Source organism: Perissodus microlepis, chromosome 7, assembly GCF_051167445.1.
Source record: "Perissodus microlepis isolate ML-2025 ecotype Zambia chromosome 7, ASM5116744v1, whole genome shotgun sequence".
NCBI classification, from domain to species: domain Eukaryota; kingdom Metazoa; phylum Chordata; class Actinopteri; order Cichliformes; family Cichlidae; genus Perissodus; species Perissodus microlepis.
Genome location: NC_140467.1, coordinates 26,756,166 through 26,780,824, shown reverse-complemented (window position 1 = coordinate 26,780,824; position 24,659 = coordinate 26,756,166). Strand labels below are relative to the sequence as shown.

Genomic DNA, 24,659 nt, shown 5'->3' with positions numbered 1-24,659 from the left:
TACCTCAGAGATGGGAATGATTTCAGAGAAGCTCCTCTGAACCCAGAGCTGCTCCTGTTGTTTGAGTCCAGGAGGAGACAAATGGAGGAAACATGAACATTAATGAAACACATTAAACGGTAAAAAGAGGCTGCAGTGTTCCAGTCAAACCTTCAGAGCAGACGATTCTCATTGGATGAAACAGTATTTGTTGGATCTGACCTGAAGAATCCTCAATGTTTTTGCTTTGATTTTAAGGACCTACCTAAAGCTTTCTGCAAGATTGCAGACGCCATCACCTGCTGCTTTACACATTTGTGTGACTGAGTTTCTTATTCAGCAGGGTGTTTACGCAGCACAGCAGCTGAATGGCTGTTTAAAGACTACTCGGTCTAAGCCTCACTCACATTTTACTTCACTTCTCACATCCAGTGAAGTTAAACCTTCCTGTTCATCCACAGATCAGCTCCAAACCGCGACACACATTAAAATCACCAACATGTTTCATCATCATCGATTCAATTATATTTATACAGCACCCAATCCCACCAGCTGACTCAGCTTGACTTATACTATCCAGAATATAGGGGGGGGGTCTCCCTGTATTCTGGATATTCTGGATAGCATTCAGATGATTTCCTCGCTCTCGATTCACATCAATTTTTTAGATGTTTTTACAGATTTTATAAATAAAGTTTGTAATGATCATGAGACCAACTTTCTGCACCTAAGATGTCAAATGTGATTGGCTATAATCGTCTTCATTACCTCCTGTTTAAAGCTGCAATAAAACAGGTCAGCCCCCAAGGTCACACCAGTGTTTCAAACTTTATTGACAGAGCCACAGAGAGCAGCAGATTTATGTTGTCACATCAAATCAGACAGCAGACAGGAAGTGGATCAGTAAAAACAGGAAGCGGGTATCGTGTTGCATTCGTTTAATGTTCAGATTTAAAATCAAGAACCAAAAATCTGCTCATTTAAATTATGTGCTTCAGTTCAGTTTACAGCAATAACTTACGGTTTACAGTGTTATCTGTTTCCATGGCGACACACAAAGTCTTCTGCCAAGCCTCGTCAACCGTCTCAGGTGGGTCAGGTATTCGAGTCGGCAGCAGACTTCCAAAGAAGAAGAGAGAGGTTCTGACAGAACAGATGACCAACTGAAGGGCGGGTCTCTGACTGACTCAAAGACACTGAATGTGATTGGTCAGAAGCTGAGAGGCGGCTCACTGGGTTTGCCTAGGGGCTCACTGATTGGTTGGATCCAACTGTTCTGTTCAGAACCAAACTCAAAAAACATGAAAAACTATCAAAGGCGCTGAATTATCAACATCATCATCATCAGTGTCCATGATTACTGTCATGTTAGGGGGGTGGGGCCATGCAGGGTAAGGCAGGGGGCAGAGCTAAGCGCTACACATCTTTAGTGGTATAAAAACATAAAAAGTTCATGTTAGAGTTTCTTTGAGTTGATGGACAGCTGGCAGGAGCCAATCAGGAGAGAGGAGCAGGTGAGGGGGTGGGCACAGCACTTAAATACACTCACTTTCTGTACAGTTCATCTCATAAACACTTCCTGTTGGTCTTGCATATTTACACAGATGTCACGATGTATGAGCCGCGTTCGCCACCGCCCCCACTGCTGCCACCACCCTCGCCTCCCTTTGGCTCGCGTTTCTTCGTGATTGGGGTGGGGATAAGGGAGGGCCGCGTAGGGGTAGTGGAAGATGATGTGGTGGTAGTGGCTGCTGTGCCTTCGGCACTGCTCTTCCTTGGGCTTGGCGTGTAGTTGAAGGGGCTGACTCGGGCCGCAACAGCACCGCTGCGCTGCTGAGCGCGCTGCTGCTGGTGCTGCTGCTGGTGCGGCGGCTGTTGCGGCCGGCTCTCGATTGGCGCTGGCTTTTCGTCAAGGCTCTCGCAGCTGCGGCGCAGGTTAAGGTTAGAGGAGGAAGAGGAGGAGGAAGACGGGATCTTGGAGGGAGCGGGGCTGTCGATGATGGGTGGGGCATTGATGGCAGTAGGCGAGCGGGCAGAGCAGGAGGAGGAGGAGCGGGGGTTGTTGACAGGGCAGTCCTCCAGCCGGACCCACACGTCTTCGGACTTGTCGGCGAAGCCTCGGGTGCTGGATGGGTCGCCGCTGCTCTTTGCCTTTCTCCACGTTCCCTTCAATCTCATGGCACTCTCCTCCTCACTCCGTCCCTTCTCGCTGGACTCGGAGGATGCTGACAGCACGGACGATGAGCTTCCCGTTCTTTTCCAGGTGCCGACGCGCGGCAGAGAGGTTGAGTGTTTCCCGCTGCTGGCTCCGCCTCCCCCGCTGCTGTTTTCCCGTTTCCAGGTGCCGGTGCGGCTGAAGCGAGATGATGTCACTTCCTGTGGGCGTGACGGGCTTTCAGAGTGTGAACGGTTGACGTCATTTCTCCTGGCGGTTGATGGTAGCGGCGTGTCTGGGCTGGATGGCGACTCGAGAGCGGCTGCCACTGCCGTCTCCTCCAGCTTCCTCTTCAGTGTCGGGCTCGGAGCTTCTTTGATAAAGGTTGACTGCCTTACGAGTGCCGGCTTCTCAGGCTCCGCCTTCTGCTTCTTGGCGGCAGTGGAGCCACTGACTCTCGATGTGGACTCGCTTCTCGGGATGCCACCACCACTCTTCGGGGTTGTGGTGGGTTTAGTGGTCCTGGATGCAGAGGATGATGATGCACTTCCTGGAGAAGCCGTGCGTGGCAGCTGCGAGAGCTTCCCTCCTTTCTGACTGGGTGCTGGGGTGGAGCGAGATGGGGTGGAGTCCCGAGAGGACCCGCCCACTCGATCTACATCGCTGCCTCCAGGAGCTTTGGCCACAGCAGCGGCACGGGGCTTGCTCCGCCCCCTGGCTGCCGGCTCCGCTCTTGGCTTTCCAGTGATCAGACTCCTGTACACCTTCTTCCCGCCCCTCAAAGCCTTTGCTTCTTCTTCCTCCTCCTCCTCCTCCTCCTCTCTCTTCTTCTTGGTCTCCAGCGTGCTGCGCTCACCAGGCTTCAGGATCCTCGCGCCTCGCTTTGTCTTCTCCTCTGGTTCCTCCTCCTCTTCGTTGTTATTAGCTGTTGTAAGGTGGAAGGGCGAGCCGACAGATTTCAGCGACAGGACCGAGTCAGAGTCTGATGATGGCTGGCGGGAGAGTGAGGAGGCAGCGGCAGCGGCATTCAAGCTGCTGACGATGGAGTTGGCACCTTCTTGGATGGCCTTCCAATCAAAGGACTCTGAATCTGGAGAGGCAGGGCTCCTTGGTGCATCTGAAGGCTCCTCCTCAGCCAGAATGCCATCTTCAGCTTTGGAGACAGATAGAGGCGGCGGGGTGGGTACAGGGAGGGTGGTGGTTTTCTTTTTCTTCTTGGGCATGGCGGAACTGATGCACTCCTGCAGCAAGTCGTCCTCCGAGTCTATGCTCAGCGAGCTCAGCGAGGAGTTCCTGGAGAAGCACACGGGCGTGTCCTCAACATGAAAGGCTTTAGGTGCGTAGCCAGTGGCCGCAGGGGGGCGAGGCTTTGGCTCCACCTATCAGGGATAGAGGAGCACAGAGGGACATCTGTCACAAGACTGATACATTTCTGTGAAGCAAAACTGTAACTCCAGCAGGAAGTAACAAAGTAACAAGTAAACAAGGTAAACAGTACATGCTACACTAATTACGCCTTACTCAGTGTATTAGTCTGTGTACTCTCTGCTCTAAGTACTTTACTCAAGTATCTAGACATACCTCTGCTGGAGGGGGTGGAGACTTTGCCCCCTCTTTGCCTTTGTCTTGCTGCTCTGGCGGGGGTGGGGCAAACTCCTTGTTGTTGTTCTCCTGGTCGATGTCGCTCAGTGAGCTCAGCGAGGAGTTCCTGGAGAAGCATACGGGCGTGTCCTCAATAGCGAACTTCTGCTTCTCGTCCGTGGCCGTCTGATTGGTCGGTGGTTTTGTGCGTGGAAAAACGGCAGCTGTCTGCTGCTTCTTCTTCCTGCCTTCTTCTTCTTTTGCCTTCTTTTCCTCTTCGTCCTTCTCGCCGCCATCCTCTTCATCAAAGTCCAGCGAGCTCAGTGAGTCATTGCGTGAGAAGCAGCATGGCGTTCCTTCAATCGGCGTGTAGTGACGCGGCGAGTCAAATGCGAATCCCGGCTTTGCTTTTGCAGCTGCTGTTGTGGTGACGCCGTACAGCGCCCGCTGAGGCATCGGCTTCACAGGCGACGTTGGCTTCTTCTTCTGCTGTTGCGGGCCAAGGGGAGACGGGGCCGTTGGAGGGAGAGGAGGCGGTAAAGGTGGGGTTTGCAAGTGCTCGCTGTTTGCCGCTGCTCTGACAGGCTTCCTGGGTTTGGCTTTGGGCATGGCGGCACTAATGCACTCAGCGAGAATATCATCTCCGTTCTCGCCCTCAGGAAACCCTGCCCTTCTCCTAGGGGCAGAGGTGGGTTGGGCTACAGGTACGAGGCCCGCTCCCATCTGCTCATTGGGTGGGGAGTCAATGGTGAGGTCACTAAGAGACGTGGCAGTGGAGAAGTTGAGCGGCGTTCCCTCCACACAGTAAACTCTGGGCACCTCCTCCGGCGGCGGCATGTCCTTCCTGGGCTGCGGTTGGGCACGGCTTTGAGGTGAGAGGATTTTGTAGACAGGAAGCTGGCTTGGTTTCCGTGGTGCTGCTTGCTGCTGCTTCTTTGGTTTCCGTGATGATTTGGGCATGGCCATGTTGATACATGCCTCCAGGATCTCAATGTCGTCGTCATCATCTGATTCATCAAGGATGGGTTTAGGAGGCTCTTCCTTCCTCTCCTCAACCCCGCCCTCATCCTCCTCTTTCTTCTTTTTCATCTCCGCGGGAATGTAGGGCTCATCCAGACTGAGTGCGCTCAGACTGGAGGCACGGGAAAAGCCATGCGGCGTGCTCTCGGTGGCAAAGTGCAGCAGTACGTCGGCACTGCTTTCCTCCTCGTCCTTCTTCTTGGCCTTTTCCTCCTCCTTCGTCTTCTGCGGCGGTGGTGGCGTCTTGGCACGGCTCGGTGGCATGGTCTGACCTGGGCTGTCGGGCAGGTCACTGGGGCTCACCACGCCGCTCGGCATGCCGCTGGAGGGCTCGCTGGAACGCACGGAGCTGGCAATGGAGGAGGTGGAAAAGCTCTCGAGCGAGCTGACGGACGTGCAGCGGCTGAACATCAGCGGTGTCTCCTGAGCGTACGGCTGCTCCGGCGGGCTCTTAGGAGTCCTTGCGCCTGATGAACTCACATGGTGGTGGTGGTGATGATGATGGCTATGGTGGTGGTGGTGGCTACGGCGCCCCCGTGTGGATGGTGCAGCAGTGGTCTGGCTCTCAGCCTCTTTTCGCTGCTGCTGCTCATGTGCGTCCTTCTCACTGACAGGGAGTGTCGGGTAGTCGATACCGGCGCCGCTGTCGCTCCCCCCTTTCCTCTTTCTCGTTATGACATCACCGTCTTCCTCCTCTTCAGAGGACAGCGAGGATAGCGAACTGCCTCTGGAGAAGCAGATGGGTGTGTCCTCTACGCAGTATGTCTGTGTCGACTCCTGGTTGCTTTTTGGCGCCCCCCGGGTGCTGGAGGGAGGTGGTGGGCGGAGCTTGCTGGCAGAGCTTGATGGGGGTGGTGGAATAGACGAGGGGGCGGTCTCCTCTGGTTTGAAGAGCTTTTTACGTGTAGCATCAGTGCCGTACTTTAAGCTGTAGTCGATTGGCTGCTCGGTCGTAGACTCTGTACCATAATTCGATGTTGCTGTGACAACGACATAGCGTGGAGGCGGAACTGATGCCATGTGCCCGCTACCGGCTGCTGAATCACTGCCGTCGTTCCTCCTCAGTCTGGCGTCCTGCTCACTGTCATCATCGCTCTCAATGGCGCCGCGATGATTCGGGCTCTGGCGCCCAGAGTTCAGCTGTTCGTCAGAGTACTTGAGGCTATAGTTTATGGGCGTGTCCAGCTCTCCGCCATCATCATCCGCCATGTGGTTGGCGCTGCGTATCTTATGGGCCAGATCAGCTGGGTACTTCCTGTAGACACAACACTTGTTAGCGCTGCTCTCGTCTGACGAGTAGAAGGGTTCAGAGGACGGTTTGGTCTTCCCACGGTTGCCGTAACCATCGGCGCTCGTCACACTGTTAAGGCTGTCGCTGGACGCCCGCACGCTGGGCGGGAACACTGAGCGAGTGTATGCTGCTTCCTCGCTCGGCCTCTTTGATCCATCTCCGTTCTTTGGGCTCGATAGCACCGGCGTGTTAGTATATGAGCGCGTGACGCTGCCTGCTCCTCCTGTGGCGCCATTACAGCCCCGCCCCTTCCTGTGCGCTGCCTTGGGGCTCAGGTTGTCGATGTTGTCGAAGGTCTCCGACAGCTGTTGTGCATCCAGCTCCTCGAATAAAGCTTTCTGTTTACGGGCCTGTAGCGATGGGGCGCCTGCACCAGGAGACACCACGCTGGCATCCTTGTAGCGTGCTGGCCGGTTGGCCATAAGGTTACGCAGCGCAGCAGCACTGCCCATGGCGATCATTTTATGGCGTGAATGGATGAGGTTGCGCAGCATGCCCACGGCGCCCAGCTCCCAGAGGGCCTCCTGGTCTTTGGTGTCACGGGCAGAGAGGTTCCAGAGCGTGCCACAGGCGTTGGACACAATGGTCAGGCTGTGAGACTTCAGGTGCTGCAGCAGCGTTGGCAGGCAGCCATGTTCCCGTAGGATCTGCCTGCAGGACAAGAACAGGGAGAATAGTCAGAGAGACAGTGCAAGTTCATATCCAACGCTTTGTTTACCCAAGTTTACTTTACCTGTGCGCCTCGTTGGTGGCGATAAGGCTTGAGACGTTTCGCAGGATGCCACCACCACTTTCAATTATGGCGAGTGTGTTGGTGTGGCTGCGATGCGTCAGCGTCCCCACCAAAAACGCCAGAGCACCATCCACAGCGCAGATATCAGCCTTATTCTCTGTGCAGTGAGCCGACAGGTTCCAGAGCGCACTCAGTACAGACTTCAGCGTCGACTCCTGTAGAAGGACAGGAAGAAGAAATGGTTTCAGAGCATGCTCAGTGTAGAAACATTAACAGGAGAAGAACAGAACGTTTACCTTCTGCACCTCGAGAGCGCAGCCCATCAGCGCTCGGACACTGCCGACCTCACGTAGCGTCTTCTTACTGTTAACATCAGCACGCCAGGACAGGTTCCTCAGCACGCTAGCTATCACCTGAAACAGCGAATCACAGCAAGGGGTCACTTAACAAATCTTTCTAAAGGACGCTGTGACATAATGGGTTGGCGGTGGAGCCATGTGTGCTTACCTGCTGCAGGTCTTCACTCTCAGACTTGAGCTGAGCGACCATTGCTCGCATGCAGCCCTTCATAGAGCACAAAGTGGCCTGAAAAAAAAAAATACAACACGAGGGTCATCATCTTCCTTTCATCTGATTGGTTAATCAGTCGAAAGGGTAAATTAAGTTCCTCTTACCTTATTGGCTACATCTCCAAAGGTGAGATTGGTGAGTGCCATGCCAGCGTATCGCCGCAGAGTGATGCTGTAGTGATCGCTGCTCAGACCGAACATCTCACAGTCCACCTGTAGCAGCTCTGCCACCGCCTGCAGACCGCCTGCAGGGACAGAACACCCCAGTGTGAGCAACAGGAAACAGGAAGCAAGGAGCAGGAAAGACAGTTCAGGAAATGAGAAGGAGCGGGAAACAGGGAGGCAAACCCAGAGAAACCCACCGAGCTCGTTCATGGCGTGCCGATGCTCTTCGTCAAAGGACAGCTTCATGAGGACACAGACGGCTGGACAAATCTGATGCTCCACAGGGGACGGCACTGAGAAGACACGCACACATACACAGACACACACACACATTACACACATAACACCTGCTGACTGCTCACTGGTGGGCACGTGTGTGACTTCACTCACTGGGGTTGTCCTCCTGGTCAACACCCCTCTCATGATTCTCCTGCCAGGTCCAGCATGCCTCGCAGTAATGGCGCACCTGCTCCAACAGGTGGAGCACTCTGATCTCTCGCCGCCCTCTCTTATCGTCCGGCTGACTGTGCACGATGTTGTGGAGCGCCGCTGACGCCCGTGCGCGCGCCTCCTTACTGCCACGGGAGTTACCTAGGCAACACAAGAAAACGAGTGAGGTCACGTGACAACAGGCATATGTATCACTACTGAACGACTTGACCGTTACCTAGCAACAAGGAGTCCTTGTCGTTGCCGTGCAGCAGCTGAATGAGCAGCGGCAGACAGCCAGACTGACGCATAGCAATGCACGAGTCCTGTGAGCTTGACATGGCGAGCAGCGTCCGTGACATGTCGTCCTTATCGTGTGTCCCCAGCATGGACAGCAGGCTGTACACCATCTCCACCTGCCAGGGGTGACACAGGTGTACCCCGCATGTGAGACACTGTTAAACGGTACGCAGGTGAAGCAGTTTTGTTGTCAAGGAGACTTACTTTGGTCCCCAGATGGCTGGTGATTCGTCGAGGCACAGAATAGCTCGTCTCATTGGCTGGCTCGTGATCCAAACGGGTGCCTGCGCTCTGCAGCAGGAGTGACGGTTTAAAAATCAGGTTCAAAGAAGAGGTAAAGATTCCAAGTGATGTTACAAGACGAGTTGCTCACCTGCGTCCCGGCCAATCCGCTGCTTTCGCTCGCCCCCTGAGCACCTTCGACCTGGAGAGAAAGGAGAGAAAGTGAGGCGCAGGCTGGGTAACAGATGAGCGTGTAAGGTGAGGTGTTTGCATGTGATCCTTACAGGTGAGGTTACCTGCAGCCGGGCCCCGAGCCGCAGGATGTCTTTCTCTATCTGCTGAATCCGAGCCACGCGAGTCTGAAACACAGAGTACAGGTGTCAAAACACATTTACAGATACGGGTACAGACACAGGTGAGCTCCTCCTACCTGAGCTCTCCTCTCCATCTCCTTACAGGAGCCCAGCTGCTTCTCCATCGCTGTTCGCAGCTGATGGGCATCATACTCAAGCTGACGACGATTTAAGTCGGTCTGTAGAGAGAACTGACACGGATGCCCTCATTAACACATGAACATTAACCAGTTTGACTCTAGCCCACTCCCACACCGTTGCAGGAGTTCTTACATTCCCAGTGAGTGGCAGACTGTCAATCCTCTTGGTGAGATCCTGCAGCTGAGCGTAGTACCAGTCCTTCTCCTTCTCCTCCTTATCCAGCTCCGCCAATAGGAGAGACCTGCCAAGGGCAGCAGCCAATCACAGGGCAGGAGAAATAGGCGGGAAAATGAAGCAAATAAAACATAGAAACAATTAGAAAACTGAATAGTCTGACCTTCTGCATCAGCTAAAAACAATTTGACCATTTGATATTCTGTGATATATGTAGGTGCTACTACATCAGCAGTATCCTCAGTAATACCTCTAAAGCAGTACTGTGTGCATTTGTAGCTTAGCGTAAACATGCTCATAGTACTCTCAATACTTTCACTACTCTATTGTATTCTCTCTGTGTTCTCAGTATCTACAGTACTCTCAGTACTCTGTAGTGCTCTAACTGCTACGCAGTATTACCTCTCTTTCTCCAGCTCCTCCAGGCAGCGGTCGTGGCCGTCTCTGCCCGCAGATGGCAGCCCTCTCCTGGGAAAGGCAGCACTTGTTGAGGGGCCTGGAGCTCCGGAGCCTCCCACTGCTCCTACAGGAGCTCCAGAGGATGAGGAGGTGGAGCCGGGGGCTAGGAGAGGGCGGGATCGGGACTTAAAGCCGGCCGAATCGAGACTCAGCTCTGAGGGTGGGAAACTCAGTGAGCACATGCTGAGCTGCTTCTTCTTCGACCTGCGTCCGGATGTGTCAGACTCACCTTTTAACCGTCCAATGAGCTCCAGCTGAGAGCCACAAGCCTCCCCAGACTCTTCTTCTATGGTGCCCTGAAGCTGCTTCAGCACTTCCTGCTCACAATGAGAAAGAAAACAAAGAGGATAAAATCAGTTCCTGCTCTGACCCTCTAATACTCTCTCTCACACACTCACACGCTGTTTCTGCAGCACACAGAACAAAACGCGTCGCTTTCAGAATAAAGCAGCGATCACTCACCACGATGAGTCGGCAGCGTTCAAACAGAGACATGATGGAAACCAAACTCACTCTGACCGTCTTCACTCATCGACACAAACCAGGAAATGGGAAACAGGAAGTAGGAAGTGAGGGTGTATTTGGAGACGAAGGACGGGACAATAACGAGAAGAAAAAACATGAACAATAAAGATCCAGCTTCAAGATGACCGACCACGAGAGAAACTCAAACACGCTGAAAACGTGCAGGATGAGCTCCACGGAGCAGGAAAAATATGAAGAATCGAAGTTCAGTAAAATCACAGGGAAGAGAGGAAGAGGACAAAATGCTGCAAACAGGAAGAAGAAAACTGATGGAAAAGAGTTAAAAGGACAGAGTGCTCACTCTGCCCGTTTCCTCCATATCACGCCAAAGATCCTCTGACGCCTCACTCTGACCAACAACAACGAGCTCATTCTCCCGGTCCGCAGCGCGTGATTGGACAAAAACAGCAGTGCAGCTATTCTAGGCCTTAGGGCGAGAGACACCGGTTGCATACGCAGAGAGAAAGAGCAAGAGAGAGAGCGCAAAACAAACACACACACGCATAAAGTTTTGCTCTTGCAGTCAACTGACTAATCACTGCAACAGCAGGGGCGTGGCCACACGTATGAACACACATGTGACACCCTGTGATAAGTAGGGATGGGCATCGTTTAGGTTTTATCCGATACCAGTACCAAACCGGTACTTTTGAAACGGTGCCGGTGCTTAAACCGGTGCTTAAAGAATGAAGAACACAAACTTTGTCCAAAAACCTCTCATGTTTAGCTGTTTCCCACTTTTTCTTTGGTCATTTTAGCCTTTTTGGCCAGTGTGAAGGGAGTATCTGCCATCAAACAAGAAGACAGCCGCATGTAACTACGACGGTGTTTGCTAGTTCACCTTACATGCATTAATTTAATAACGTGGTTAGCCTACTCAACGTAAATTACACACGGACAACATTAAGCTACTCACGCAGAGAAGAACGGCTGCTGCTGCCATCATCATCCGTCATCATTTCTGCTACACTGGCAGGGCTAGGGGCCAGGACTCTCCTCTTCGAGTTTTTGGGGGATGTTGCTAACTCCGGGTCTGATAACAGGCACCACACCCGCAGTAGATGTGCACTGTGTGAGGTCTCGCAGCAAGCTATCAAATACGGCGCAATTCTCGGCTTTTAAAAAATCGCTATGCGTCGCCAGGTGTTTCATCAGATTCGAGGAGTTACCTCCTTTGCACAGTATCACCTTAAAGCACTTGTTGCAGTCTACTGAGTTTGCATCTTTTGCTGTGAAATACAGCCAGACTTTTGACCGCTTCACCTTGGGCATTTTTAATCTGTAGCGCTGCTCTAAAAGAACGTACGTACCTGGGCCCGCCTACTACGCTTGCAAAGGTAAAATGATTGGCTGGAATCCAAAGTGTATCACATCTCAGAAAAAAAAAGCACCGAAATGTGCGCTGCTTTTTGGTCTGGTTACTACCGTTTATGTCAGAACCGGATACCGGTACCCATCCCTAGTGATAAGTTTTTAAAAAAAGAAAAAAAAAAGCCCTTATTAATTTTAATGGCCATCATTTTAATACAGTCTTTACACTGAGTTGTGGTCACTGCGCCCTCTCATGGCAAACAGAAATTCAGCTTTAGGAGATAATCAACTTCAAGAAGAGAACTGGAACAGATTGATAAAGTTTAAAACAGCTGTGAGTCACAGACTGAAAAAACTTTATTTAAATCTTATCTGTTTGCAGTTTTAACTGGAAGTTTGAGGGAACATTTGAACATCTGATGTTTCTGATGTGAGCGCTGCCACCCACGGAGCCTGACTGATCAATATATTTAAACCATTAGACACACACACACACACACACACACACACACACACACACACACACACACACAGGCACGACACACACAGGCACGACACACACACGCACGACACACACACGCACGACACACACACGCACACACACAGAGCAGCACCTGCTCAGATAAGCACTCACCTTCATGTTGGAGGCCTCTGTCTCCAGCTTGGTCAGGTGGTTGGAGTTGTCCTGCAGCTCCTGTCTCAGGTTTGAGTTCTCCATCTTTAACACCTCGACCTGCCTCAGCAGCTGGTCATACGACGCCGCCGCCATGTTGGACCCGAGTGTGACCTGCAGACAGACAGCAGCCAATCAGAGTGCATGTGGGCAAGGACAGGAGTGTTTACGTGTTTTCAAAGGCGGAGTTGAACTCAACAACAATACCTGAACTTAGATACTAATAAAGTTTTATTAAAGAGACGCCAGCAGCCAGTAATCAATAAGCTTACTGATCTGCAGCACAAAACATCTGGGTAAACATGAGAACCACCACTCAAAAGCCCCACCCACACCTGAAGCCCCACCCATATGGGAACAGCTGGTCTGTTGAAGATAATAATGATGAAGTGCAGCAGTTACTGACACTTCTTGTGTCCCAGAGCAAACCTCCGTACAAAGACTACTATTAATGGACCCTGCAACATGTTACCATGGCAATGGTACAGAGACAGCGTGACCGCAGTATAACACAGAGCGTCACAGGAGATAATGTCACAAAAGATCAGAACCAACGTGTAAAATTAAAATGACGATAAATCATTGAGGAACTTTTCCTCGAAAGAAAAGTGAGACCTGACAAAGTCAACAGACCTTATTCCTCCACGTTTCGAAGGACAGCGTGGAAGGCCAATGAGAGAACAACACTGTGTCCGCCAATCATGTGGCTGGAACAGAGTGGGCGATCAAAAATGAAATGAAACACTCGAGCGACAGCGTTACAGAACATGGTGTCCCAGCAAATGAGGGTGAAGACGACAACCTCTGAAGCAGCGTCATCCTTCAGAGCACGCTCAGTGACACTTCCTCCCATACCGCGCCTTAGAACACAAATATCTGCAGTGACATCATAAACACATCAGCCTGCTTTATTGTCGTTTCCCATGATGCAGTGCAGCTGTTCATATGGTATTATTATTTTATTATCCACATTATTTATCTAAACACACCAGTGTGACTAAACGAATCTACTGTTCTCACTCAGGAGGAAACAGGAGGCTCTTTTAGCAGAATTGGTCCAAGCGCTGAACCCTGTGGAACTCCATAATTAACCTTAGTGTGAAGAGGACCATTTACATGAACAAATTGGAGTCTATTAGATAGATATGATTCAAACCACTGCAGCACAGTACCTGTAATACCTACATCGTGCTCTATTCGTTCTAATAGAATATTATGGTCAACAGTATCGAATGCTGCACTGAGGTCTAGCAGGACAAGCACAGAGACGAGTCCACTGTCAGAGGCCATAAGAAGATCATTTGTAACCTTCACTAAAGCTGTTTCTGTGCTGTGATGAGCTCTGAAACCTGACTGAAACTCTTCAAATAAGCCATTCCTCTGCAGATGATCTGTTAGCTGTTTGACAACTACTCTTTCAATAACTTTTGATATGAAAGGAAGGCTGGAGATTGGCCTGTAATTAGCTAAGACAGCTGGGTCAACAGATGGCTCTTTAAATAACAGTTTAACTACTGCTGGCTTGAAAGCTTGTGGTACAGGACTGCAGTCTTGTAGGAATAAGGTCTAAAAGACATGTTGATGGTTTGATGATGGAGGTTGAAGGAGAAAGTAATTGCTGAAGTTAACTGAGAAAGATTCATTGGAGAAAAAGACTAAATCAGGGGTCGGCAACCCTAGGCACGCGTGCCACAGTTGGCACGCAAAGGGTTAACTGATGGCACGACCATAGCTGGACTGGCCATCGGGCATACTGGGCATTTGCTCGGTGGCCCGCTGATTTTTTTTCTTCTTTGTATCGGTATAAACAATGAAAGGTGGTGGATTGGCCAGATGCTGGTCGGTGTGTAAAAATAACTCAGTTTGGTGATGGCTATGGCGGTGCTTCCTCAGATTTAGTTTAGGTGGAGTTTATTTTCGTTGTGCTGACTTTTTACAGTCAGTTGCAATAACTCGTACTGCATGCTAGCTAGTAGGGATGTGCGGATCAATACTGAAATATCGATTCCTCCGATACCAGTCATTTATGTTCTAGAATCAATTCTCACATTAAAATATCGATATTTTAGTAATTTAGGGTAAATTTGTAGTTTATCATTAACAGGAACACAGTGGAAAGAAACTATATCATTCGGATTGTCTACATTGGAAGGAACTACTTCCTCTTCCACCTTTCATAGTCATGTGGGAAATACGGCTGAATAAATGTCTCGCAGCCCCTGGCGTGCGCACTCACAACAATGGCTGAGCATAATTGAAGTCATGTGTGGACGTATTTTACATCCACAAACAGCCGAGACGTGGTTTGCGGTACATGTGGCAAGAAAGTGAGGTGTTGTGGCAACACCACAAATTTGTCAAACACCTCAGAGTAAATCATATCACAGAAAATGACGAGCGTATATTGAGGCAAACTGAAGAGGAGGAGTGGACATGGACAGGTGCTGCTAGGGCGAGACAGACGTCTCTCACGGAGTCCTTTAGTGCTGCAGGCGGGCAAGGTGTTCAAATAGCGCACAACTTCAGGTTTTTTATTTCTATATGATGAATTCTGCATTATTAAGTAAGAACAAGTAATCTGATGTCCTGTAATCATTATGGCGCTATAATTTGAGATACAATAAAAGATACAATAAATAAAATACGTTTTTGTACAAAGTATCGTATCGGATCAGTATCGTCGATACCACCCTGAATTTTACTTGGTATCGGATGGGAAAGGAAATCAGTGGTATTGCACATCACTACTAGCTAGCATGACGGAGTTTCTATACAGCTGGGTGGGTGCTTTGATGTTACTGATGTTGAACTTTATTGTATTCATAAGGTTAGTTAGTAGAGTTGCCAACCGTCCCGTAAAAAGATGGAATCGTCTCGTATTCAGAGAAAATGTTACGCGTTTCGCGTTGAGCTGAAATGGAACACAGTTTGTCCCGGACTTCAGCTAGAATGGAAAAAGACACAAAGCTGGATTTATTCTGTCGTTACGCTGCACAGCTGCCTCTTCTTCTCTCATTCTCTCCCCCTCCCTCTCCTGTTGCTACTTCAATCATGAAACTGATCAATGATCAGCTGATCGGCTTTTCTCTCTTGTTTATCGCCCAATTTGCTCCAGAAAGAGGAAACCGGCGGATGTCGCGCTAAACAACAGCAGCACGTTTAAGCTTGATCAGCTGTTGTTAGAATTTGTTTAATATTAATTTCTAGTAGCTGATGTTTGCTGGAGCCACAGCTGTAAAAGCTGCTGGTCATGATATCGGTTTGTATATCTGGTGAGAGGGAAACATGAAGATGCAACCAGGAGATGTCCTTACTGAATCATCAGAGCTGAACAGGTGATGGAGAAACAGGTTTACCTTTTAGGTGACAAGAATGAGTTGAAGGGAAGTTATGAACTGTTTCTGAGAGACAAATAACACCAGGATCCTTTTTTTTAACGTAGCTGACAGCTGGTAACTGTGCAGGGGTGGATCTAGCAAAGTTTTGCCAGGGGGCCTGGTAGGGCATTAACAGGGAAAGGGGGGCACAAAGAAATACTTTCTTATTCTCATTTAAAATGTCTCGCTTTTATTAAATAATTATCTGAAGCTTACAACCAAAGTTTTTATCTGACGTAAAATTGATAGAAATCATACATATAACATCGAAGCAGCTGGAATCCACAGCTGTGCGTGTTCATGGAGCTGCATTTTCACCTGCTGTGCATCACTACCTGTCAAGTTTAACTGTTTTCAGAACATTGCAGAGGCCATATTGACAGGATTTGGCTCTACATATCTGTGTGAGCAGATTTTCTCTCACATGACTGTCCTCAGGTAGCCGTCTGAATGCTGGACACTCGGAGATCTGCGTCTCTGAGTGGGAGACCAGAGATCACATTAACATGTGTCTCTGTATTAACAGACATGCAATATTGGCCCAGTTTATTTTTCTTATCATTGTTGTGAGGAGACCATAAATAGCATTTGTATTTTCTGTTGTACAGTTCATTTGCTGTTATGGAGTTCTTGTTAAGGATAAAAAGTGTCTTTTTTTTGTTTCAAAATAGCTGATAACTATTCGCTGATAGCTGCCAACATCTGCGAACAAATACAATTCTATAAAGGAGTTCTATATAGTGTGTAACTGTTAATATAGAGCGTTATTAAATTTATTGCTAATGCAATCATATGGCACACTGACTTCTGAGGAAATTTTAAATGGCACTCGTCATCAGAAAGGTTGCCTACCCCTGCTCTAAATGAATATCAATGGTATTTGAAGTATTATTATACATATATTTTATTTGACCTGAGCATTAAATAAGACAGAAGCTCTGTGTAAGGCCCACGTGGACGATAGATAATAAGAATTAACAGTGGTTTTTCAGTTTTTTAGCTAGGGTGGACAAGGTTAAGCATCATGCTTTAAAATGAATTAAAATGCTGTCTGGCTCCAGAAGCTGGAGAGGAAGACTGCTGCCACCCCCTACCCACCCAGAGTAATTTTAATTACTTTCTAGGCTAAATTCTAAATTAGTGATTTAGAATTTCCTCTCCAGCTTACGAGTTATCTTTGAAGGTTAAACCAGGGAGACAAGTACTTCTGATTTAAGGCTCTCTTTTTCACGGGAGCTACAGTATCCATACATAGTGAGGAGGTAAAATTATTAACAAGATAACCAACCTCTGTTGGAGTAGCGTTCAGGTAGCTGCTCTGCTTTGTGTTGATACAAAGCATTGAAGATGATAACAGCGAGTGAATTACATTCTTAAGTTTAGTTACAGCACTTTCAGAAAGACATCTACTTTGATGACATCTACTCCCCACTGCTGTGGAATCCATTATTGTAAAAGTAAATGTAATTAGGAAATGATGAGACAAGAGAGGGTTTTCAGGAAACACTGTTAAATGTTTAGTTTCTATGCCATATGTCAGAACAAGACCTGAGCTGAGCAATGTTGTATTTTACTGCAGCACACAGCTCACTAATGACATTTTTGATCTGTAAGAGCACCTGATAATTTGGTCATGTGATCACAGGATCACATGATCAGAGAGTGTAACCCTCAGATCAGCTAAACATATGACATCACTTCCCGTTTCCTGTTTAACCTTAAAATGAATTCGGTACAATGATGACATCAAATCTGGAGGGTCAGCTGATCTTTCATGTCAATAATTGAAATTACAGAGAGCTTAGATTATTGATGATCTTCAGTGCTAAATATAGAAACATCTAAATTGTAATTAAAACAAGCTATTTACCTGCCTGGTGACAGGACGACCAATCAACACAGGAGGTCCTAACGCAGTTACAATGAGGGAGGGCGGAGCCTCTCAGCTCCACCTGCACAAATAGTTTGACCTCTTACTGATCAATCACAGTGCTTTATCTACGCCACAACCACAGAATCCACAGATAACCTAACAAGGTGCCCTTAACGAGATGGGACATACATAATGAGAACCTTTGCACACAGAAGGATTGGTGCCAGCTTGAACCAGGAACCTTGCTGCTGTGAGGCGACACACTGACCTCTGCAGCACCAATCCATAAATATCTGATCACACTGATCAGGTTTGAACAATCAGAAGATCAAATTGAACTTGCTGCACCAACAAAGAATCCAGCAGTACTACATACAGTACTAAAATAACAGTGATGATACTGGTAAAGTTATTGATCCAGGTGCTGATTATTGCCGTTGACACAGCAATCAATAACTAGGACAGACAACATCTCTTCTTTCCTGCACCAGCCAGACGCCATTTTCTCTCCCTCCTCTTTCCATCATCTCTGCACCTCCTCCTCTTCATCCCTCCATCATCACCCCCCCACCCACCCACCCCCCAATCCTCTCAGTCTCTCAACGACCCCCCCCCCCTCCTCCTCGTCTGCAGCACAAACAGAGGATGAATTAAATCCTCTGGAGAACGACAACAGCACAATGAAAGGAACCCCCCCAAACCTCCACCCTCCCTCCGCTCTCCCCTCCTCCTTCCTCCCGTCCGCCTCCTCTTCCTTGGCAGATACAAAGGAGGAAAAAGGATGGAGGGATAGAGGATAAAGACAGAAAATGGCAGCTCACCCCATCGCGTTCGCCTCCATCAGCCTTCCTCTCTCTCCGTCTGAGAGACAGAGTGCAGTCAGCTGGGCTCTCAGGCAGCCAATCACAGCCCAGAAACACACACAGGCAAAGAAGGGAGGGGCAGCCCCCACTGCTCCCAGCATGCTTTGCAGCAGGCTCTGCAGGCAGACTGACCGGGTTATTGAGACACACACACACACACACACACGTAAAAGGTGAACCTTTATTTTACTGATAAAAGCTCAAAGAACCATTTTTAGTGTTTTTAACCAATGCACACACAGACGTGGGTTCTGAGGTCAAATGAGACGGTGAGCTCAAAATGTTGCAATGTAAGCTCAACATCTGTGGGTTAAAGGATAACACAGTTTCTGCACTGTGAGGCCATGTCAGAGAGTAAACATCACTGACTCTCCTCTGCCATTTGCTCTTCATGTCATCAACACACAATGAGTGATGTCATTGGGTCACATCAGCTCCTCGTATCTCCTTCCTTTGTCACCCGGTCAAACTCGACAACATATTTTTGTGTTTTTGCCTCAAGTCAAACAAATTTGCTTCTTCCACCTTCAGCAGGTTTCTTGACTATTTTGCAGAGTACTTTTCGAGGTGGGTAATATGACCAAAAATATTTATCACGATATACATTTGAAAATTTGCGATAATGATATAGCTGACTATATAATTTCTGCGAGACAAAATACAACTCCACAACTTTACTAGCACAAAAAACACCCATCCACTCATTTTACTTAAACAAGCAGCTGTTTTTTTATGTGCATTAAAGCTATATAAACATTTAACAGTGCAAATGCAAATTCCTTGCTGAAAGTTTAACCAAAAGGCATTTCCAGTAGAAATGGGCTGACATATCCTGAGCATAACCATGTATAATATCCACTGATGTTAAAAAGAGGTGCTTTGCAACATTCAACTGCAGTGTGCCAAATAAAAAAGTCAAATACGTATTTCTCAGACCATAAGGTGCACGGGATTATAAGGCACATTAAGCAAAACAAAGCAGTCAGATAAATCAAACTTTATTCAACTCATTCTTCTTGCTTCCTCCACTTCTGTACCATTGATTCATTAATGCTGTATTCTATCACAGCTGCTCTATTCCTATGTTGCTGCAGTATATTAATGACTAACCTTCTATTGTGGATGGATTATCTCAGTTGTTCTACTGACTGCAGTTTGGTCCGTTTACAGCATCCTGCCATGCGATTGCATTTATCTCTAACCATCAGGAACCTTCACGTTAACTTTTATCGAGTGGAAAAGTGTTAGCGTTCATCCTCGAGCTTCACTGTTTATGTTATGCTAACACAGCTGTGTCGCTAGCCTCATTATATACCAGCTAGCCCAACTTCAGTAACCCTACAAACATCACTGCTGTGTAGCTTCCTGTCTTCATTTATGTTGGAAGTGATAGCAGAGCTGTACGTTTGAATTTTTTCCGAAATCTCTCAGTCAGAACATGCTATATCATGTTTAGGTAACTAGCGAAACTAGCGAGCTAGCTTCCGCTAACTTCTAACTCCGTTAAATGTAATGAATTCTGTTTTCATGGATGCCTGGGTGGTAAACTTCATAGTTACACCTGGTAAAGCAGCAATGCTGATAATTTCATTAAAGATGAAAGAATTTAGACAGTTTTAAACTCTCAGTGATGTTCGTTTGACTTCGGGACTTTAAACAGAGTTTAGGACCCAGATTACTCCCAGATTTACAAGCACCTTAGTCCGACAAATACGGCAATAACGACGGCCCGTTTGCATGTTCTACAAAAAAAAGTGCTTTGTTGTGTATCTGACGGACAAACACCAAACCAGTTTAGCTGCACCATTTTTACAAAACAATTCTGGCTCATCCGTTTCACTCAACAATCTACTTTCCCCATTCACATTTTCCTTTACCGTGCATTCTCCGTGCTTTTTCGGCGCTGCGCATGCGCGTTTTACCCATATTCTATCGCGATGTCATTTTCTTATCGTTGCCTAGCTTTGTACCGGTATTACCGTCAACGGTATAATATGGCCCAGCCCTAATTGACACTAGACAAAATACTTTACAACTCCACAACTTTATTAGTGCAGCAAAAAAAAAAAAACCCATCAATGTATTTTCACTTAAACAAGCAGCTGTTTTTTATGTGCATTAAAGTTATATAAAAATTTAACAGTGCAAAAGCAAATTCCTTGCTGACAGTTTAACCAAAAGGCATTTCCAGTGGAAATTGGCCGACAGATCCTCAGCATAACCATGTATAATATCCACAAAACTTAAAAAGAGGTTAAACACACACAATCCGGTAATATTATGTTGAAGCACAGTAAGTATCACTCCGCGAGGCTCCTGCCTACGATAGCCGTAACGCTCCGACAATCCATCAAGCGGTACGGCTTCGTAGCTTAGCAAAGTCGTACTAAAACATTTGACAGATTTTCGAGCGCCGTGTACCACATAAAATCGTTTCGAGGTCAGTAAACACAACCAGAATTCATACATAAGGCACACGGGATTATAAAGGGCACTGTCAATTTTCAGAAAAATCAAAGGATTGATTTTGAGTGTGCCGTATTTTCCAAAAAACACGGTAATAACGACGGCCCGCAAGCATGCTCTACCAAAAATAGTGCTTTGTTGTGTATCTGACGGACGAAAGCTAAACCAGTTCCACACCACTGAGTTGGAACTGTTGCAGCATTTTTACAAACCAATTCTGGTTCATCCATTTCATTCAACGATCCGCTTTCGCCCTTCTCGTTCTCTGTCGCCGGCATGCTTTTTCCGTCATGTGCGTATGAAAACAAAGGTATTGCGCATGCGCGTTTTACCCATATTCTTTCGCGATATTTCATTTTATTATCGTTGCCCAACATTATACCAGTATTACCGTGAACGGTATGATATGACCCAGCCATAGTGGGAATCCTCAGACACCCAATAATATATGATTGGGTGTCCGATGATATTGCGATTTTTAACTTTTTGTGACATGCTGAGTATTGCAATAACCTATATTATAATTTCTCACCTTTTTCAACTGCAAATTATGTCCTCAACGTTAGTCCAGCACAGCAACACCCACTGAGACCTGACATAAATGTTGCCATAAGACACAGTCAGTCTGCTATTGGCATGCAGTCTGTTTGTGATAATACAGTTAACTGTGATAAATCAGTGAAAAATCACATGTTGTTGTCTACATAGACACAAATTCACATTTTGCTATTACATTTGCACTCAGCAGCTTTCCTGTTCTTTAGAAATATACCTGAATACAACAGTTTGTTGTGTTGTTGTTTTGCTTGGTGATAAAGACTCATGTTGAATCAGAGGAATCAGCTTTAAAGTAAAAGCTGCAGGTCTAATTAAAGAAATACAAACATGAAACACCAGTTTAGAGTGTTAAGGACTACATTGGTAACATGTGCCCGTGTCATTTTGTAGTACTGGAAGGACCCCCACAATCCAACGCTTAAAATGTGGAAAGAAAGAATGATTGAACGTTGCTTGCGAAAAGACATTGGGAAGGTTACATCATGTGACTGAAGCTTCGGTGGAACAATGGGACAATTTTTGCACCTACATGTCTACCTGACTTGGACGAGATGCCACTGATGTTAAAACCTCATTGTTTTTTTCTTTTGTTTTGTTTTTTTCTTGTTTTTCTTAGTTCTTTGTTTGTTTGCTTCTTTTTTTGGTTTTTGTATTTTTGTATTTGTTGTTATATTTTTGTGTTTGCTGTTATAAAATGCAAAATCTAATAAATACTTGAATTACTTTAAAAAAAGGAAATACAAACTTGAAGATTAATTATAACTTTATAATACTGATAATCAAGTGTCTTTTTTAGGTTACATTAATCACATGACTAAGAATACTCTACAAAAGTAGAAACACTTTTGTTATTAGTATTAGTATTTTGTTCGTATATTCTTCTCTGGGGACCACGGGTTTGTAGAAAATGTGGGCAGGATGAAGTAATAGCCGCAAACACACCTCTGACCTGACGTCTGTGGCGTGTGTTACAGTTGTCAGTGACAACTTGTCACACTCAATTTATTAAGTTTAGCTTCACGAATAGTATAATTTTCTCTTTACAAAACATTTCTGTGCATACAAAAAACTAAAACTACACTACCATCCCTCACTTGTAAAACCTTACTTTATAAATTGTGCGTAAATAATCACTATTTAATCAAGTTTAGATACATGTATTTGGAAAATTGTTTCACGTGTGGTCAAATTCTTTCGTACGTGTGTGAATGGGAACACGCATTTGTGAGTTCTATTCAATTCACTTCAATTTTATTTTTATAGCGCCAAATCACATCAACAGTCGCCTCAAGACGCTTTATATTGTACAGTAGCTCGTACAATAATAGATACAGAGAAAAACCCAACAATCATAAAGGTTACGCACAAATCACGGCACATATTTGTAAATCTTAGTTTACGCTTGTGGATGTAAGAAAATCTCTCCATAGAAATCAGCTTAAATCTCTGACTTCACGAGGTATATCATAAAACCAGCTGTGCAGTCCCTGAGTGTGGCCGTGGTCTGTGAGGACGATCGGCTCCACTTTCTGGAACCACAGCTGCTCCTCAGAGAAAAATTTAAAGTATATTTAAAATGCTCCGTAAAAATCCTCTAATCAAGACGACTGATCGCAATCAGGTGACACAGGTGCTTTTCACAGGTTATGAATACACACAAAACATCAGAAAACCTCTGCCTGCTCAGTCCTCAACCTCAATGTGACACAACTACACCCAGAACTGCAGTATGACAGTCAGAGTACACAACGAATACATACAGAACTGCAGTATTACTGCCACAGTACACAGAGCACACACAGATTCGGTACTGTTGTCAAAGTACACAAAGAACTGCACTACTGTTCTTAGAGTACACACAGAGCTGCATTATGTGTGTACAGTGACAGTCTGAGCTGTCAGCAGTATTGCAGTAGTGCTTCTGGGACTTTTCGGTATATGCACTACTCGCGGTACTGTAATATCTACAGTACTTGCCATTTGTCCTGACAATAGCAGTTAGCCGTTAGCTGACCCGGCTAACTGTGCCCGCTCCTTCACGGATCAGTACCGGAACCAGTCCGGATCAGATGCCCCTCCGCCGGTCACATAAACAGCATTTCTGCCCTGGTGTCCCGATAAACCGGAGACCGGTAGCAACACGTCCCGGGAGTGTCCACAAACAAACAGCCTGTCCAAACAAACAGTTAGCACGGAGCTAGCACGGCTCGGCCGCTCTTACCGTCCCGGTTTAAAGTCCACTTCAGGAGGCAGTCTCACGCTAACATCCCGGAGACCCGTAGGAGGAAAGACCCGGGCCTTCAGGGGCGGCGGAGGCCGCTCATCGTCCGCTCAGAGCGGGAAAAGCAGAGTTAAACAAAGTGGGCCAAGTTTGAACTTTGAGTCCTTTTTGTTATGGAGGAGCCGCGACCGCTGCCGCCGCCATCTTCTTTCTGTGTGTATGTGTGTGTGTGTTTGTGTGAGTGTGTGTGTGTGTGTGTGTGTGGGGGGGGGGTTGGCCCTCCTCCGCTGCACGTGTACTTTCCATCGCCTTCTCACTCAGGTGTTCTAGGATCCCGTGCTGAGGTTTGTATCGAAACGCTGCAGTGACCCCACCAGAGTCCACTAATTTTCACATGTTTTTAGAGTTGTGGTGTGATTTCTTGACAGTTTGGGTTATAATCATGTTGTCAGAAGCACAGCCTGTAAATAAACGATGCCTTTCTGAAGCTCGTTAAAGTTCTTCTTTGTAATTTTTTAGTCCAGTCCTTGTACCTGATCATTTTAACAGGAATGTTTTGGTTTGGTGACCCTCTGAACTCTGACCTCCAAATCATTCAAGCATAAAACGGCTCCTGACTCCAGGATTCCTTGTTGTGTCGACACATAACCAACAACTGAGCAAAGAACCAGTTTTAAGTTTTATCTTTAAGCCCTTTGTTACTACCTGCCTGCCACAAAAACACATCATTTGTTCCCACTTCTTTAGTTGAACCTGTTAAAATTGGGAAAGCAAACGCAGTTTAACCGAAAAGTGATTAACAAAGAGCAGTTAGCTGAAACTTGGCGTATCTCAGCATAGTGTGCAGTGCCTCCTTAAAAATCTGAGAAAACTGAACAGAAGAAGAAGAAGTGTGAGACCTAAAAACACTGCAGGATCTGAAAGTCCTTAAGAAAGAGGGAAAAATCAGCTACAGAAACCAATGTCAACATTAACCACGCCCCTAATAATGCAAACTTTAATCCAGGTGAGTTATAAAATCATGCTCTCACTGTACAGTTGTTGTGAATGGGTAAATTATCTCACGATTATTTTCTATAGAGACCAGAGCATGTTGTGTATCAGGTTGTAAACATGATGGTGCTCACAGTGTTTGTGAGCTCATCTGCTCAGGCTAGTCGTGATTACAAGTCTGACCAGACTGAAAAAACTAAAAGAACTGATATTTTTCTGTTTTAGTTC

At 46.9% G+C, this 24,659-nt stretch overlaps 1 protein-coding gene across 5 annotated transcripts; it reads right to left on the bottom strand.

The window, feature by feature from the left end:
- Window positions 1-902: 902 nt before the first annotated feature.
- apc (APC regulator of WNT signaling pathway) lies at window positions 903-23,665 on the bottom strand. Of its 5 annotated transcripts, none has more exons than XM_084934427.1 (18): window positions 18,152-18,269; window positions 12,042-12,194; window positions 9,801-9,888; window positions 9,515-9,725; window positions 9,071-9,179; window positions 8,875-8,988; window positions 8,729-8,803; window positions 8,596-8,646; window positions 8,427-8,513; window positions 8,161-8,338; window positions 7,884-8,084; window positions 7,691-7,786; window positions 7,434-7,573; window positions 7,267-7,344; window positions 7,056-7,172; window positions 6,760-6,974; window positions 3,716-6,677; window positions 903-3,513 (listed from the first exon to the last, which is right to left on the bottom strand). In XM_084934427.1, the coding sequence occupies exons 2-18, from the start codon at window positions 12,174-12,176 to the stop codon at window positions 1,576-1,578; spliced, it is 6,795 nt and encodes a 2,264-aa protein (XP_084790553.1). In that variant the 5' UTR covers window positions 12,177-12,194; window positions 18,152-18,269; the 3' UTR covers window positions 903-1,575. The 5 variants fall into 5 exon arrangements, with proteins under 5 accessions (XP_084790553.1, XP_084790555.1, XP_084790554.1 ...); XM_084934429.1 differs by having other exon boundaries at window positions 8,741-8,803; XM_084934428.1 differs by having other exon boundaries at window positions 8,875-8,976.
- Window positions 23,666-24,659: the final 994 nt, after the last annotated feature.

Bases quoted from the DNA above. Each gene is read 5' to 3' on its own strand.
- apc (XM_084934426.1), bottom strand. From the start codon at position 12,176: ATGGCGGCGGCGTCGTATGACCAGCTGCTGAGGCAGGTCGAGGTGTTA. The intron at 9,726-9,800 runs GTGAGTCTGACA...TCCCACCCTCAG, and splicing joins GCTCATTGGACGGTTAAAAG to AGCTGAGTCTCGATTCGGCC. The intron at 7,345-7,433 runs GTAAGAGGAACT...TTTTTTTTTCAG, and splicing joins TTGGAGATGTAGCCAATAAG to GCCACTTTGTGCTCTATGAA.